Raw genomic sequence first — 19,270 nt, 5'->3', positions numbered from 1 at the left:
ATATACAAACCACCAGTGAAATCTCATATAAACAAAAAAGATACAGGGAGACATTCAACTTTTAGACCTAGTACTAGTATGATTCTGGGAAATGAAGCTGCACATATGACTGTATCATACGTAGACAATTATTCTTATTACAGGCAGATTCAGGGTGACTTGAGGTCATTAGGGGTTGTGTGATTTTATACTGTGGTATACAAGAGAGAGACTTATTTACAAATGCACCAATCTAGAACAAATAAACGCTAAGGACCTTTGAATACACTAATACCAAGTATGCCAGAGAAGAAGAGAGGTTGTTGGAATTTGTATGGGGTCAAGGGTTGCAATTTTGGATTCATCAGTCATTGTAATTATTACTGTGTACATGACCTCCTCTTTTCTCTGAAGAATTTGGAACCAGTGCACAAGCCAGACAGCACCAAATGATATAAGGCAGTATCTTTAGCCAAAGTTTCACAAAAGACATAAAATTGCTGTTCAACCAGATGAATATCTTATTGACTCTCTATAAAGGCAGAAATCCCAACATTAAATTGTATTTCAATTAAAGTGTTTCAGAGAGAAAATAGACTGTGATATTGATGAGGTTCAGCTCCATCTATTCCTGGTCAGGGAACCAAATTATTAGGTTTGGTGCAGTTCAGGGAGTTGTGGGAACCCCCTTCTGACTGGCATAGGTCCTTCATAAATGAATTTACAAACCCAAAAAGTTAGACTGGCAAAAGAAGTTTTTTATTGGCATTGGGAAGTCAGCTTTAGACTGACTTCCTTAGTGGCAAGGTCCAGACAGAGAAGTAAAGCTCTGCAGAGAAAAAGAAACTTTCTAGCAGAGAAATCCCGATAGGTAAAAAAGAGTAAGGTCCTGTTAGAGAAATGTGTGAGAGAGACAAAGAGAAGTTAACACTGAAAAGAGAACGTGTTTTCAGTGGGCAGAGAGTCCATCTCAGGTAGCAATGCAAGGGAGGTCCCTTGACCTGGCATGATTCCTGATTTTGCCCTTTCTGCAAGGAATTGAGTTGAAGGAAGTTTGTTATATGGTGGGGGGCTGGGAGCAGTTTAAGTTGAAATCGAATAGAAAATCTTCCAATTGAATAAGTGTCCCTGGACTAATCTCCAACTCAATAGAGGTCGATATCTAGATCTCCAGCTCAGGCTAAATAGGCGTGGTCCTGGACTCCACTAGTTCCACCCAGATAACAGTGAAACCATTTATCTTGATTCCCTGGGGCAGGTCTCTCAGGGGAGAGTTTCTCTGAGGGAGTTTCTCAAGTGTCCCCCTCCAAAAGTCAGAGAGAGAAAGAGAGTTTTGGGGATCCCCTCATCAATATGAGTTTTCAGAAAATCTAATACCCCAATAGATTTGTGATCTCATGGAATCACAGACTCTCAGTCTTAGAAGGTCAACTGCTCCAACCCATACCTGGAAGAGTAGTTGACAATTTCTGGAGTAAATTATAAAGAACTGTTATCCAGTCCTTGCTTAAAGACTTTCAGGGAGAGAGAACTCACTATTTTCCAAATTAGCTCATCCCATTTCTATTTAGTTTTGATTGTTAAGGAGTTTTTCCCTGCATCAAGCCTAAATATCCATCTTTTCAACCTTCACCCTATTATTTATAGTTCTGTCCCTAGGAATTAGACAACAGTAATCTAATCCCTCTTTTTTACATGACAATCCTTGAAAGGCTTTCATAGGATAATGAACAATGAACTGAAAGGGATCTACCTCATGGGCTACCCAATCTATTCCTTCATTTTATAGATGAAGAAACAGAACTAGAGAGGTTAAATTAGTTCATCAGATATGGGATTTGAACTAGGTGCCCTGACTCCTTAGCAAATGCTTTTTTTCTCACTATATCATTTCATTTCCCATTTGAAAGTGGTTATCAAGTTCTCCATTAGTCTTCTCTTCTCCAGGCTCTGCTTCCCCATTTCCTTAAATGAATTCTCTTTATTGTTCTACTTGTTCTCCTTTATATTGTGAAAAACAGGACCCCAGACTCAGTTTCAAAGCCTGGAATGTTTTAATGAGAGAGATTAAAGGACATAGCCTTCTATTCTTTGGAGAAGCCAGCATACATCCTTCAGGGAGAGGTACCAAATACAGAAAAAATAAATTTTATGCTGTTAGTCTGATGTAGTCCCTCCTCTTAGAGCTCAGATTGATCTGAGCTGTTCAAGGTTATAGTCTTCCTTACCACCTTTTACATGTTACTCCTTGAGATGTTCCCCCTCCCCAATCATATATTGCATGTTCAAAGATGGCAACTAATTTCACCTTTGGGGTGTGTCAGTTAATATGTATGGGGTTTATTAAGTATTATTAAGTATTAAATATTTATGCTGGCAAAAAGCTTGTGTCTTGTCATTGACTCCAGCCAGTTTTAGTCAGTTTGGGGTCTGGATTCCCTTATCAGAAACTTTATGTTTAGCCAGCTCCTTGACTCCCAAAGCATTTGGTTGGAGATATCTTAATTGATATTTCGCCCTTCCTTCATCCTGATTTTGTGTTTGAATAAATTCTTTTGTGACTACAAACATTAGTGTTGACTAAGATAGCATAAACTACTGATTTGACTCTCCCTCCAATTCCTTATCTTTAGTTACATCTGTGGAAACAAAACATTGTTCTCCTATCATTTCTCACAGTACACACTCCAGCTTTTCAATGTCTTTCTTAGAACATGGTACTCAGAACTGAGCATAGTGCTCAGGATATTTGTGTCCACCATTAGACCCAAATAGGTATATTCATGTAAAAGAATACTATATATACTTGTATTTATCAAATATTTCTCTGAATGCAGTAACATCTTTTTTTTCATAAATCTTTTATAGTTAATTTATGTGTGAAATAGTATTGCCCACAAAAACAGAGACTCTCATAATAAGAAAAAACAAAAAGGGAGTTATTACAATCTCACACAAAAAAGGGCATTTTCCATATGACAAGGTGTTTTTCAGCAAAGAAGTGCCAAGCATAAACTTCAAAATACCAAATTAAATAGCTTGGATGCAAAAACCCCCACCCTCTAGATTGGCCTTTTCTTCCATTGTTTGGGGAGATCCAGACTTATATTCTAATCATGGAAATCTATCCCAGAAAAAAATACAAGTCAATAATAATAAACTTGTAATTTAAGTTTCCCTAGAAAACTGATATACAAGCAGATATAATTCAAAGCCATCATCACCTTTAAAAAAAGTACTAAAATGCCAATTAAGAAATAGTGGGAAATAGGAAGGGACAACTCTTGCAACTTTTTAGCTATTTGTTATTATAAAGTCTCAAGTCACAATTAAAGTATGGTGTAAGGCTATATTTCCATGAGATCATCTTCACTCAGTTAATTTCACACATTTAGTTATTTCTAATAGAAAAAATAACTTATTCAAAATCATTCTTAAAACAATATTGTTGTTAATGTATACAATGTTCTCTTGGTTCTGCTCATTTCACTCTTCATTATTTCTTGCAAGTCTTTCCATTTTTTAAAAATCATTGAGGTCATCATGTTTATAGCACAGTAGTATCCCATCACAATCCCCATTACAAATAATGCTTTCTGATGATTTTAGAAAAATGCTATTTATCAATTTAAGGGAAAATTCATTTGTACCAATATTTTCAAAAGTTTTTATTAAAAATAAATGTTGAACCTTATTAAAAGCATTTATTTATGAAGCATCTGCATCTATTGATATAATTACATGATTTTTTTACATTTATCATTAATACAATCGATTATGTTAACAGTTTTCCTTATGTTAAATTATCCCTGCATTCCTGGCCTAAATGCCACTTGATCCTAAGATATAATAATTGTCATATGTTGATATAATCTTTTAGAAAGAATTTTATTTAAAATTTTGCATCCATATTCACTTATGAAATGGATCTGTTTTTACTCTTCCTAGTTTGTTTCATAAAAGGAATTTGCTTATCATTTCTTTTAGCACCATAATATTACATTATAGTCATATACCACAATTTGTTCAGTAATCCTTGCCCAATTGATGGGCATTTCCTCAATTTCCAATTCCTAGCTACCACAAAAACAGTTGCTATAAGTATTTTTATACAAATAGATCCTTTCCCCCTCTAAAAAAATTCTTTTTGCAATATTGACCCAGCAGTGGTGTTGCTGGATCAAAGGGTATGGAATTTTATATCCCTAATAGGCACAATTCCAAATTGCTCTCCAGAAGGGCTGGATCAGTTCACAACTCTGTCCACAATGCATTAGTGTTCCAGTTTGCCCACAAATCTTCCAACATTTATCATCTTCCCTTTTTGTCATATTGCCAATGCAAGCTGTTTTAACTTGCATTTCTCTAATCAATAGAGATTTAGAACATTTTTATTTAACTATAGATAATTTTCTTTTGATTTCTTTTTCTGAAAATTGTCTGTTCAGATCCTTTAACCATTTATCAATTGGGGAATGACTTGTGTTCTTTTAAATTGTTCTGGCCACTTTTTAACTAACACAACTAGTCCAAATCTCTGCAAGATGAGGGCTGACATGTAAGAATCAACCATTCCCTAAGTATGTGCACTCCAGGTATAACCCTTGACCATTTTATAAGACATACAAAAAAGAATTTAAAGTGAAATGTAAAGAATTTCATATTTGATAGAAATTGCTCAGGGAATGGGCCAAGTGTAATTACTTTTTGGGAAGAGAGCCAGGGTTGTGGGGTTAGCATCTTGATTCTGCTGGAAAAGCACCAGGGGACTTTTTCTCAATAACTACATTGAATGAATGGTCCCTTCTGTAAGACTACTTTTTAATCATTTACTAGGTCGATTTTGAATTCTCCAATGATGTTGACTACAGATGCCTGCTCAGTGGATCCCTAATTATTAGTTTTCCAATTCATGGGAGCAGAGAGGATCACAAGGTCCAGGTCACTGTTACCTGGAAACTAGACCACTTTCAAAACTGACCTAGTGGGTACTAACAGTGTCTGGCACAGAGTAAGCGGATGCTTGTAAATTGTAAATTAATTGTAAAAGTAAATGTTTGTTAACTGGTTGATTACTATTGTTTCTTCCAATACAACCTGAGTTCCTTGAAGGCAGACATTCATTTTTGTCCTTTATATCCTCAGTAATCCTTAGTGTCTAATACAGTTCTTGGTATATAGTAAATATTTAGTAATGCTTGCTGTTTGGTTAATTTTGTAAGTTATGGTGCAAAGGCAGCTATGTGGACAAAGTGCTGAGCCTGGAGTCAGAAAGATTCATTTTCATCCATTCAAATCCAATTTTAGAAATACATTAACTGTGTGACCCTGGGCAAGTCACTTAATTCTGCTTCAATTCCTTATCTGTAAAATGAGCTGGAAAAGGAAATGGCAAACCTCTCCAGTATCTCTGCCAAGAAAACTCTAAATGGGGTCAGGAAGAATTGGGCATGATTGAAATGACCGAACGATAACAAGATCTAGAATAGATTCTTCTGTGCATTCAGGAGCACGTTTTAGATATAGAGAGGAGGGAAGGGGAACGAGAATGACACAGTATGATTTGCCCTTGATCCAGAATTTCTTTAGGCATATCCCTACTTATTCCTATATATTCCCAGAGATAATGGGAAGGTGTGTCTGACTTTAGAGAGGCATTGTACATATTAGTGACATCAGAGGATGAGCATATCAGAAATCCTTAAGGGATAAACATGGTTGTTTTATTTTTATATGAAACTTCATGCCAGGGGATTTTTTTAAAAGCTCACAAGCAAAAATCAATATTTTTTAAATATTCAATTCTCATTTATTCTAGTTATACTTTTAGGAGACAAAGAAGCTCACATTAAAAGGAAAGCCTCATCCCTTATTCCTTAAGGCTCAGCATTACAATTTTAATTCTTCTCACATTTGAAGTCAGGGTTAATTTAGTTCACTAGAGACCCAGAATTCCTAAATTTTCTGAGATAAGTAATTTCTTATTCAAGTACTGGAAGTTCCAGGATCTTAGAGTTAGAGATACAAAGAACCCTAAGTCTAGTAGTCTATTCTCCTTGTTTTATAAATGAGAAAACTGAGGGTCATGGAGGCTGAATGTACCTAATATTACATAAATAGTTGAAATCATAGGTGAAATTTTAACCTAGATTTTTCTGATTCTAGTGTTAGAATTTCCACTATTGTGCCTTCTAAATCAGAAAGCAGTGGTAACATATCTATCACAACACATTGCACATTGTGAAAGTGAAAAATGCCGGTTTAAAAGTTAAACAACTTCTAATGATATGTTTACCAATGATATGGTTGTCTTTCTCTGGAGACCCACACTTGATTCACAGACTCCTCAAAACCTGTCTAAACTTCATTGTACATCCTTTGGCTCACAAAGGACTATCATGGATATGGGTATAATGGCTATGGACATTTGTGTAGTTTTGTGGTTGTGTGAATATTTAAGCACAACAAGCCTAAAGTAAATTCATAGTAATAACTATTTCTCATTAAGCTAATTTTGCTAGAGTTAGGATTTTGATTTTATAGCTCTAAAAATTCTTGCCACAGATTACAATCCACTCTAACTTTATGGATAAGTTTTGGAGAGATGTCAGAGGAGCAAAACCAGGGTCATATGGCTAATGAGTGTGAGAGGTAGGATTTGACTTCAAGACTTCTAGATTTCAGAACTCTTCCTTTTATGTGAACCATAACATAGCATTCCCAATCCCTCTATTTTTGTCCACTTGCATTTTTGATTTCCTTCTCAGGTTAATTTTACCTTATTTCTCAGTCCAATTTTTCTTGTGCAGCAAAATAACTAAATGGATATGTATATTATCCAAGATCTCTAAGCTTCATTCATTTATAGAGTCAAGATAGAAGCAATTTCTCATATGAAAGAAGGGGAGGGAAAGGAAAGGAAGAGGATTTCTTCTTGTCTTTGTATCTATGAAACATTGGCACCCACACTGGACAAGTGCTGGCACAAGGAAAGCTACTCTCCTTGGCAAATTAACCTGGAGTCATTATCAGACAATTTATAGGTATTTACTTAGCACCCAATCTGGAAGCAAAGGCAGAGGCAAGAAAAGAGTTTCCCTTTGATTTTCTCTCTGTCTAGGGCTAGTAGAATTGGACCAGTCTCAAAGGATAAGAAACACAAGCTTAAAACTGTTCCCTTTGGAGCAGAAAATGATGGCTTCTTTAGCAAAGGGTAGGATTTATGGTTTGTAGGTTTGCCTACTGGAACTGACAGGGGCTTGGAATATTCTATCTGGGCTCTATTCCCAGTGCTATAACTGGCTCACTTTATTTGGTTTCAGGCAAGTGACTTCCTTTCTCTGAATTTTCATTTCCCCATAAAAGGGAGGCCATCATAGTCGTCATCTTCTTCTTCCTTCTTCTTCTTCTTCTTCTTTTTCTTCTTCTTCTTCTTCTTCTCTTCCTTCTTCTTCTCTCCCTCCCTTCCTTCTTCCCTCTCCTTTTCTCCCTCCTTCCTTCCTTCCTTCTCTCCCTCCCTCCTTCCCTTTTTCCTTCCTTCTCTCTCTCTCTCTCTCTTTCTCCCCTTTGTCTCTTCATAATTGTAGAATTGCAAAATGTATCTCTTCCCTTTCTCTCTTTTTTCTTTCATTTTCTCTTCCTCTCTCTTTTTCCCCTCTTCTTTTTTTCTCTCAAATGTATTTATCCCCTTTGTTATCACATGAGAATCATTGACAGAAAACACTCCTTCCAGAATTGACTCTTCCTTTATAACAAAGAAAAACCATTAACAAATAACAAATGGCAAACTGACAATATGACAGCACATGCAAAATGTTATGCTTGTGGGCCCCCATTTGTCTGCTTACAGGATAACAAATTTGGAACTGGAAAGGACTTCCGAAGTTATCTATTCCAGTCTCTTCATTTACAGATGAGGAGGCTGTGGCCCACAGAGACAAAGTGGCTTGCCCAAGGTCAATTGGATATTTTGTCAGAGCCTAGGAATATGAACCCTTTGCCTCCAATTACAGGACATTTTCCACTATACTTTAGAGGCTCTGGGTCATATATTTCACTAACTATTCTTCTGGGAGCATGTTCAATCATTACTGTTTCTCAGAGTTAACTTCATTTTAGTACCCATTAGTGTAATCGTTATATATATTGTTCTGCTTCTGTTTACTTAATTTTGCATTAATTCTAACAAATCTTCCCATGTTTCTCTGAATTTTTATTTTCATTGTTATTACACAATAATATTACATTGCAAAAATATCCTACAGTACATTCAGTCATTTCTTAGTCAATAGACATCCTCATATTATTTCTAGGAAATCTTATTAATAGCTATAAGCCAAGTCATTCTTTGCAATAAATATTTTGGAGAATCGGGAAAAAAATTAAATCCTATTGAAAAAGAGTAGTGACTGTTTCTAAGTGTAGGAAGTTGCTAGGAGGAACCTTTGAAATAAATTTGGATTAGAAGCCTTAAATTTGAATTTCATCAAAATCTCTTAAGTTCTCATATTCTCATCCTTCAATGTTCTAATACAATACCTTTCCAAGTACTTACCAAACAATATATATTTGACACTTTTGCCTTTTCTCTCACCTGATACAGCACTGAAAATTTAAGACAATAAAAATTTGAGCTAGAAAGTTATTTCTCTTAAAAATTTAATATGCTTTGATGTTTTTCATTTTTATGTTATTTTAATTTCCAAATACGTCTCCCCTTTCCTTGCAGAAAGCAGTTTTGCAAAACTAACACATAAAGTGAATATGACAATGTGTGTAATATTTCACATCCATACATTTCCATCTCTCATGTGAAGGAAAGAAAGTGAATTTTCTCATTATTTCTTCAGTTCCAATCTTAGTCATTATAATTACAGTGTCAGTTTTAGCTGTTTTCCAGTTATTTCCTTTTACATTGTATTTGTTGTACATATAGTCTTCCAAGTACTGTCTTCGCTGTATCAATTTACACAGGCTTTTCCACATTTCTCTAAATTCTTCATATTTATCATTTCCTTCAAGCACAAGAATATCCCATCATTTACATGCTCTGTGATGTGTTTAAACATTCTTCAACCAATGGATACTTGCTTTGTTTCTAATTCTTTGTGACTGCACAAAGTGCTGTTGTAATTATTTTAATAGAGAGGTAACAACAGATTTTTAGGGATGAGAAAGCTGGGTCCCATATATGGTGCAAAGATTTGTACAAGATCGTGCAAGAGTTGAATTGAGGCTCTTGTCTCACTCTTTCCACTCCAATTAGGCACACTCTCCCTCCCCTCATGCCTCCTCTCTTCCTGTGGGAGACCCTGTAGGTCTATAGGGCTTCATGCAGCCTGAGGCAGCTAGCTCCTGCAGAGCTTTTTCACCAGGGAGCAGTTAAGTGCCTTTATTTTCTCCACTCTGGTGGCTAAATTATTCTCGATGTGTTAAACAATGTAATTAAACACACACACACACGCGGGTATGCATACCCCCTCCCCACACCGTCCTTCCTTGTTCCCTGTCAGCCCTGAGCGTGTGTCAGCCCCAGCCTTCAAGCTCTGTTAGTTTTAATTTGAGTTGTGGAATTAGTAATCGGTTTTGCTGGAACACTGTTGTGGGAAACAGATCGCTCCTTGAACAGAGCTCGGGCACCATTTCAAATGAGTATTTGTTAAGAGGAAAACCATCCCCTTGTTGTGTTCCACTACATTACATTAGATTTATTTCCATTGTACTGAAAAACACCAGTCAAGAAAGAACAATGAATATTTCTCTGGGGCTGGTAATGGTCTAGCTTTTCTTCTTCTTTTTCATTGCATTTAAAGAAGAGGAGAAAGAAGAAAGGAGAAGAGGGGGGGGAAGGAGAGAAGAGAAGGCAAAGGAAGGGAAGGGAGGAAAAGAGAGGAGAAGAGAAGAGAAAAGAAGAAGAGAAGAGAACAGAAGAGAAGAGAACAGAAGAGAAGAGAAGAGAAGAGAAGAGAAGAGAAAGAGAAAGAGAAAGAGAAGGGAAGAGAGAGGAAGAGAGGAGAAAGAAGAGAGGAGAAAGAAAAAGAGAAAGAGAAGAGAAGAGAGAGGAAGAGAGGAGGAAGAGAGGAGGAAGAGGAGAAGAGAAGAGAAGAGAAGAGAAGAGAAGAGAAGAGAAAGAGAAAGAGAAAGAGAAAGAGAAAGAGAAAGAGAAAGAGAAAAAGAAAAAGAAAGAGAAAAGAAAGTCTCTTATTGCTATTATGACATGACAGATCCAGCCCATATGACAGGCAGAGAGAGGTTTGAGGCTGAAAGTTATATGCTGGCAACTCCAGCTTTTTAAGGAGGAAACAAGCCATAGGTGCAGGTTTAAATCTTGGCTTAAAGAAATCCCTGTACATTCTAGTTCTGAAAATAAAGTGTTAGGATCATTAAACATCTAGAATCCTATGTAGAAACATATAGCCATAGAAGTCAAGTTTAGCAGGGCCCTCACCAACCTTCAGAGTTCTAACTAGAAGTTTTTTCACCTGGGACAACAGCGCAAGCTGCAGTGGAGGTGGGTTGTGTAATGTTGTGGGTGCAGCCATGTCAGCAGAGGGTCAACATGGTAACAGACTCTGGGTAATATAAGATCACAGAGGATATTAAGGCAAGATGCAGAAACAACTGTCATTGGGAGGAAACATTCCCTTCTGGGGTGGAAATATGGCCCATTGAATATTGACACCAGGGGCGAAAGCCCCCTTAACTTCATGCATTTGTCCTTTCACAATAATCCTTATCAGACAGTCACCTCGCTCGCTTTTGAACACTTAGGGAGAGCTCACTGACCACTTTAAAAGGCAGCATGTTTCATGTCTGAACAGCTCTAGTTGTTAAAAAATTTAGAAGTTTTTTTTTTCCTTTTTATTGGGCCAAAATCTGCCTCTCATTCATCTCCAGAGTACTCCTGGTTCTTCCCTTTGGTATGAAATAAAACATGCTGATTCTTTTAATTCAAATGAGTTAATTCATGTAAAGGGCTTTCTAAATCTTAAAGTGCTATACAAATCCAAGCTAATTAAATGAGTAGGCACCATCCTACTGGTACTGCTTTCCTTCCAGCTCTCACAGCCATCATCTATGGAGAAAATGCCAGCCATCCCCATCAACTGCCAGCAGCGCCCTGGATGGCCCAGGCAGGCTGCCCAGTGCCACGGAAGGCCCAGACAGTCCAGTAGCACCATGGAAGGCCCAGGCAGGCCGCCCAGTGCCACGGAAGGCCCAGACAGGCCAGCAGCACTCTGGACAGCTGAGGCAGGCAGCCCATGGTGGTAGCAAGTCAAACCAACACCTTGACTGTCGTTTCCCCTTAGACCTTGAAGGATCTTGACTCGAAGTGCCCTCCAAACCGCCAAACCTGCTTCTATCCCAACCCTCACAGCCATCACTGAAAAAAGAAATAATTGTGGGGAACCTTCTTCATCACTACCAGCAGCAGTGCTAAGCAGATGTCAACGATAAATACATAGTCAGAGGAGCCCTGGGAGTGGCAGCCCTCCCGGATCACCAGTCCTGCTTCCAGCTCAGCCATCACAGTCATCCTTCAGGAAAGCAACTCTTCTGAAAAAAAGGGGGGGGGCAGTCATTCCTACTAATGGCCATACATATAGGCGGCAAGCCAACTTTGCTGAGGCAGCAAGGGAATATCCTAACTTGCCCCAGACAAGTCAAACCACTAATACTACCCTCTATGAATAAAGCCCAGGACTCTCGGTCCAAAAGTCTTAGAAAAAAGCCAATGCTTCTAGTCCAGTGCCTTCAGTTATCATTGTGGAAAGTAGCCCCTGTGGAGACACAGCCTGGCAACTGCTCCTACAGGTGCTTCAGTCACTGCAACTGAAGACCCCCCAAAATTTGTCACCAAAAAATTTTGAACATCAAAAATAAATGTCACTTAATTTAATGGAAATGGCATTACAGAAGAAGCATTATTACCTGCTTTGTAACCATACTCCTAAGGACTATGAGATTTTCCCCTATGATCTGCAACTGAAACATTCTACCTGTGTTGTCTTCCCCATTAGAATGCAAGCTCCTTGGGAACAGAGACTGTCTTTCTTACTTTTCAGATTGTTTATTTTTGTCTTTGGATCTCCATTACTTAACACAGTGCTTTGTACACAGTAAGCACTTAATAAATACATAACTCATTCATTGATTCATATAAATTCACTTGGAGTGCCAATATGAGATTATGCTGGGGAAACCGGGGAAGGGAAGGGAATATTAATTATTCAAGCATTTATTTAATCAATTATTTAAGCTTACCATCTGACAGGCACTGCATTAGGCACTGGAGACAAAAAATAAACAATCTGTGCGCTCATAGAGCTTACATTCTCTAAAGGGAAATACAGTGAATGTGAATAGGAATGTACACAATAACCACAAAGTGATTTGGAGGGAGAGAAGTTTAGCAGTTACAAAAGCAGAGGATCAGGAAGGAACTTAGGGAGGAGATAGCACTTGAACTGAGCTGAGCTTTGAAGAAACCTGGAGATTTGAAGAGAAGGAAGGAAGGAATTCAGTGCATGGAAGATAGCCTTTGTCAAATCATAGAAAGAGGAGGTCAGTGTGGCAGGATGACTCCTAGACATCCCAAAATCAAAACACATAATGAAAGTGTGAATGAGAGTAATATATAGTAAAGCTAGAAAGGAAGCTGGAAGTCAGGCTATACTTGGTTTTAAATGATAAACAGAGGAAACTGTATTTAATCCTGGAAGTAATAGGAAGACAAGGGAGTTAAATCAGGCTACTAGGTAACTCAGTAGTTAGAGAATTAAGCTGAGTCAGGAAGATGTCAGATCAAATCCTCAGATAGTTACCGTGGTCAAGAAACGGTTTCTTCTGCCTCAGTTTTCTCAAATGTAAAATGAGTCCAATACTAGCACCTCCCTCCAGAGTTGTGAAAAAAAAATGAAATGTGCAAATCACTTAGTACAGTGTCTGGCACATAATAGGTGCTAAACAAATTCCTGTTTCCTCCCCATTGAGCAGGGGAGTGATATAGTTCTGTGTTTTAGGAATATTACTTTGGCAATTGTGCAGAGAATAGATGGGAGAGGAAAAGAGGCTGAAGGCAGGGAGACAAATTAGTAGGCTTTTGCGAAAGTCCTAGGAAAAGATTCTACGAGGCTGAATTAGGGCAGCTAGAGGGTGCAGTGGATACTTGTTGGACTTGAATTATTGAGTACTGAGTTCAAGTCTGATCTCAGACACTTAATAGTCATGACTCTGTTCAAGTTACTTTTCCATCTTTGCCTCAGTTTTCTCATCTATAAAATGGGAATAATAACAACGTGTGCCTCTCAGGCTGATTGTGAAAATAAGGTGGGATAATTTTTGCAAAGATTTTTGAAAACTTTAAAGCACTACATAAATCCTATAGTAGTAGCTATGTGAATAGAGAGGAAAAAACAGACATAGGAAAAGTGAGGATTGAATCCACAAGATTTGTCTATTTGACTGGATATCTGAAAGGAGAGGAAATGAGAAGTTGAAGATGACTCGAAAGTTAAAGTTCTAGATGTCTGGAAGTTTGGTGCTTCACTTGACAGAAAATGAGTCTATGCTTTTGTTTTACTTTTGAGATGCCTATGAGTCAACCAGTTCAAAATATACAAAAAAAAAGCGATTCAAGACCAGAGCACAAGAGAAAAATGATGAGAGAACATACAGATCTGGGAGTCATTTTCATCAAGATAATAACTGGGCTCAAAGAAATTAATGATGTCACCAAGAAAAAATACATATATATATATATATATATGGGCTCAGGATGAATTGGGAGGTATATCCACAATTGGGGCTGAGGCTATATAGAAAATGATATAGCAAGGAGACTAAGAAGGTATAACCAGGAAGTTAGAAGGATTACCACAAGAGAGAGACAGAGACAGAGAGAGAGACAGAGACAAAGACAGAGAGACAGAGAGAGCATTGTCACAAAGACCCAGGAAGAAGGGAATAATTAGAAGGGATTGTTCAATTAAGAATGAGGATTAAGAAAAAGGTGTCATTTGACAACTAAAATATCATTGAGAAGAATAAAAAAGGAGATCATTGGAAACACTGTGGAAAGACAGGCACCCCAGCTTCATTGGTGGAGCTATAAGTTTGTAATAGTAATTTAGAATTATGCAAAGAAATTAAATATTCATACTCTTTGACCCAGAAATCCACTGCTAAGTTATCTCAAGGAGATCACAGACAGAAATGATGGTCCCATACATAACAAAATATTCCTAGTCACATCTTTTTTTTCTAGTAGCAAAGAAAAATGGAAATAAAGTACATGTCCAGCGATTTAAAAAGGACTAAAAAATTGGGGTGCAGGATTTAATAAAATATTGCTGCATACAAAAATCAAATGGAATATTATTATGCAGAATATAATGGAATATCACTAGGCAGAAAGTAATGAAATATTACAACAAAAGAACAATGAATATGAAGAATTCAGAGTAAGATGAAAAGACTTACATGAATTAATACAAAATGAAGTAGCTAAAACCTGGAAAACAATATATACAATACTGCAATAGAATAAATGGAAATAATAAAAAATAAGAATGTCATACAATTACAATAACCAAGTTTGGCCTAAATAAGATATGACAAAATATACCTCATTACCTTCTTTGCTGAGGTGGAGAAATACAGGTTGAAGTATTATTGCATGTGCTCTCAGACTCAGTGATTGAACTGATGAGTTTTCCTGAACTGTTTCTTTTTTTTTCTTTTTCTTATTCTTTGCTTTTAAAAGAGCATACCTTTGAGTAGGTGAAGAAGAGGGATACATTTGGAAAGGAAAATGATATAAAATCAAAGTAATTTTTTTAAATATTAAGATTATTGGTAAATTTGGAGAGAATATTTCAGTTGAGAGATAAAGTTGGAAGTCAGATTTCAAGAGATTAAGAAGTAAGTTGGCAGAAATGAAGTGGAGACATTGAAAAAAAAAGGTAGCTTTTCCTGGAAACTTGTCTAAGAAAAGGAAAAGAGATGCAGCAAGAAACCTTGCGGTAATTATAGGGTCAAGAGAAATGGTTTTGCTGTTGTTGTTGTTTTTGTTACTGGATTTGATTTTGTTTGAGAAACGAGAGACCTAGGCATGTTTTTAGACAGCAAGGAAGGTACCAACCAATAAAAAGAGATAAATGAAAGATTAGGATGGGAGGAGAATAATTGTGGAAGCAATTTCCCAGAAGAAATAGGAAGGTATGGTTGCAACTGTCCATATGAAAGGGTTGGACTTGGTAAAGAGAAGGACCACTTCCTTATCAGAAACTGGAGTAAAGAAAGTATGAGAGATGACATTAAGGGTTTTTTAAGATATAGAGGATACAAGAGGGAGTTCACAAAAAATGATCTCTATTTTTTCAGGAAAGGATAAAAAAAGAGGAGGAAATAAAATGGGAGGTTTGAAGAAAAATAGGAGATTTGGAACAATCCTTGTAGGAAGTAGGTTATAGAATCAATAATGAAGAGGTAGAAGAATGTTTGGCTTGCTGCATGTAGTAAAGGCTCAGCTGAAATTAGATAATTAAATAATTTCATAGTTAATTCATCATGATTCTGTGAAAAGAATTATCTCTTGCTTTCTGTCCAAGTAAAATCTTTTATTCTCCTGAACTGGGGTGGGGGAGGGGGAAATATCAGGGAATATCATTTCATTCATTCATTTGTTCATTATTCATTTATTAGTCATTTTCATTTATACCATTTTGTTCATTATTCAATTTATATATTCATTCAATCGCTATATATAGGCTTAAAGCAGTTGCCACCATTTGTGTCTTGCATTCTCTCCTTGCCCATATATGACCACACTCACAAACAATCCATAACATGGGGTTCTTTTGATCCCTAGACACTCTAGAATATAGTGGTTGCCACCACTCCAACATTTGGAAAGACTGTTTGCCAGAAAAGCCAAAGGTTTGTATTGTGATTTAAAGGCAAGAATCAAGTTCCATTTATAGATGTGGAAACAAAAATAAAGAGGGAAATAGATTTTAAATAACAAAGTTTGAAAAAAAACTCCCAGTTATATACTATAAATTCCAAGTTCTGCCCTGGAATTTGAGTCATTAGTTAAAAGAGTAGCTTTTCAAGGACAAGCATTAGCTACATTTTTAAGAAAAAAAATTGCCTATTTTTTCAGTGTTCTTATGAGGACTTAGTGTTTTCTTCTAATCCCTGTCCCCTATACTTTCTGTTTTCCTGTCATATTCAAGGAGGGAGCACCACATAATAATAGAAATTGCACAGGGATAGCTTTGATTTCATTGATATATAGAACTAACTCCAGAGTAAGGAAATTCTATTATGGCATATTTTCTTCAGTTTAGAGTATTATAGAACTGCCTAAAGCCAGGCATCCTGAATACTGAGCTCTAGAACCAGAGCCCCAGATGTACTATTAACCCTTAGAGTACTGGTACTATTGGGGGGGAGGGTTAGGTGGAAGGCTCAGAAGGAGGATCCTGTGGGTGAACAGAAAATTTACTAATGCCAGTGTAGTTTCAGAAATCACTTTCTCTATATTTTTTTTAAAATATGGAGTAGAGAACTCATAAAGTTGTAATATAAGATACTTGTGTTTCTGAACCTAGAGGGCTGGTGGTTGGTTATCAAGCTGAATTAGAGCAGCCATCAGGAATCAGGATTGGAGCAGATAGGAAAAGCCCTCTACCCTAAACTTGAGGACCTGTCTAGAGTCATAGCCAATAGGAGATCCAAGTCAAATGGCAGTGGACAGGGGATCATGGAAGCCTAGGATTTTGGTCAGGCTAAGAAAATAATCTGTCCAAGGCTTTAATAACCAACTGGGATTGCTAGTATATTCAGGGAGGATGGGGAAAAAAATAAATGGTATCAAAGGCAGCTGAGCCTGGAGAGCTGGAATGGAATCAGCACCTCCTAAATAGGGTTATTTTGCTGCTTGAGGAAGGTGAGTGGGGAAAAGAGCCAGGAGTTCCTGTGCTGAATGGCTTCGTGCTTTAGCTCTATAATAGCTGTGTACCCATTACCTAGAATAGGACTGAGAGCTCATTGACTCAGAGCTATGTTCTTGCTCACCAATGGACAGTTGAGCTTAGGCTCTACCTGGGCAGCTGGATCACCTATGAAATCAGGTTATTAGAAGCTGACTAGTTCCAAATATCTGTGGTTCCAAGAAGCCCAGTGGAAACCTTTGGCCTTGTGACTTCTACAACCTAATATTTGCCCCACATATGGTTGGACCTAAATAAGAGATCTTAGACCTGGTCTTAAATAAGGCTGCCCTTCTTCCCCCCCCCCCCAAGTAAAAATCAACCTGATTTTGGGGGATGTGCTAATAATTGTCACTAAACTCTCAGATGGAGATAGAATCTACCTTAAAGCAAACTGGCTCTGTGATTCCCACCATAGACTACAGCAAGGGCTACTGAGGGAAATTCTCTGTCCTGTAATTTTATTTCTTAGAGAGCAAATCACCCTCTCAATTGGGTTTAATTTGCACCTGCTTACTTGGCCTATGAGAGGGATTTTAGCCTCTCCAAAAGGCGTCATTAGAAATTGAATTAAGATTTAATTGTTCCTAGTTCAGTTTAAGAATGTTTCTTCTTATTAATCGATACCTGCTTGACATACAAAAGCATTTCAAAAGTGTTTCTACAATGAAAGAAAAGGTCACATAACTATAAATTGAATAACCAACCTTGAAATTAATAAATTATTCAGTAGAAAATTGATAAATGAAGACCAACTGAAGGCTGAGTATGGAAATGAATTTTGTTGTACTCAGAGAAGTACCAACTAGTTGCCAAGTTTACTTCCTACTTCCCTTCTTATCCTTATAAACTATGAGAAGCAAGTTCTCTATCCAGATTTTAGAATTCCTTGCTCTCTGATAGTATTCTGTTCCCTAAAAATTGCCCATACCAAAAAAAGGCAATATGTTTCAAACTGTAAAAACCCTCTTGATAAAGGTTTTTACCTTAAATATAACTTTAAAAAACAGTTAAAACCTGTTCAAATTGGTCAAAAACCAGTTCAAGGCTGTCAAAACCTATTGAAAGCAGTAAAAAGGGTCTAAAGCAATTCAAACTGGTCAAAACCAGTTGAAGCCAGTCAAAATTGGTTATGCCAGGTTAAGACCAGTTCAGAGCAGTCAAAACCAATTTAGAACAGTTCAAACTAGTCTAAATCAGTTTAATCAAAACTGGTTTGACCAGTTTAGATCAGTTAAAACAGGTTAAAACTGGTTTAGATTAGTTCAAATAGTCAAAACCAGTTCAGACAGGTTAAAACCAGTTCAAAACAGTGGTCTACTTTTAAGGACAACTCTATAGCCATTATTTAAGTCATATTCTCTCTTATGTAAAAGGTGTTGGTTTCTCTTGAATACTTAGAAGTTTGCATAGTGCTTTCCATACATTATTGCATTTGAGTCTTTTAATAGCCCTATAAAATAAATAGTGCTTATATCAATTATCCCCATTTTATATAGAGAAAGAGGGTTCAACAATGTTATGCAGGTCACACAGATGATACAGTTAATTTAGATAATTTTTACTCTAGCTCTAGCCCTCTTTTTGTAATACTATGTCATGCCCTGGGACATGAATAAAGCTATTGCAAATTCATGGTTGCTTTTAAAAATTCACTATGAAATAGCATGTATGCCTTCTTTTTAAGGCTTTTCCTTGAGGCAGTGATATCTGATATCTGTCTTCCACAGGCCTTGGTCACACACTCCACTTTTTTTTGTCTTGCATAAACAGGGAAAGCAAAAACAAAAAGACAAAGAGAAAAGCATACATTGGCTTCTTTTGTTGCATGATTAAAGTGTGCTGCTGAAATATTTCAGAAGTCATGCTGAGAGAAAGAGGAGCTAAGATGTTCTCTGACAGCTCTCTGTGTGGTATAAAAAGATAGCAAAACTGAAATTGATAGGTACAAATAGAATGCATTTTTGGACCACAGAGCAAAGCTCTCCTCTGTTCTGCCCTTCTCACTGGTGTTTTTGACAGGAATATCTGTCTCTGTCTTTCCCACTTTCTCCAGGACCAGAGAGCAGCTGCTGAATGCCGCTTCCTCCTTTTGTCTTATGCACTATAACCTGCAAGAAAATTTTATAGTCTACCTCTGCAATACCTATGTCACCTATTCCCTCCTTTCTATTCTCAGGAGCAAAGCCTTAGTTCAACCTGTGAATGCCTCTTCATTTATCTAATGAAATCATCCCTAACTGATCTTCCTGAATTTAATCTCACTTTCCTCTAATCTTGCTCAACACTATTAA

General features: G+C 37.0%; 1 protein-coding gene across 1 annotated transcript in view; it reads left to right on the top strand.

Moving 5' to 3' along the window:
• The first annotated feature begins 9,447 nt into the window (after nt 1–9,447).
• Nucleotides 9,448–19,270, top strand: part of CAPN13 (calpain 13) — a 100,129-nt gene continuing 90,306 nt past the window's right edge. Inside the window, 3 exon segments of the mRNA XM_012539847.2 lie at nt 9,448–9,526; nt 10,473–10,540; nt 11,038–11,229. Coding sequence (XP_012395301.2) covers nt 9,448–9,526; nt 10,473–10,540; nt 11,038–11,229 — 339 coding nt within the window.

The sequence above is a fragment of the Sarcophilus harrisii genome, chromosome 2 (assembly GCF_902635505.1).
Source record: "Sarcophilus harrisii chromosome 2, mSarHar1.11, whole genome shotgun sequence".
Taxonomy (NCBI): domain Eukaryota; kingdom Metazoa; phylum Chordata; class Mammalia; order Dasyuromorphia; family Dasyuridae; genus Sarcophilus; species Sarcophilus harrisii.
Note: the sequence above shows the minus strand (reverse complement) of the source record. Positions and strands in the feature narration are given on the sequence as shown.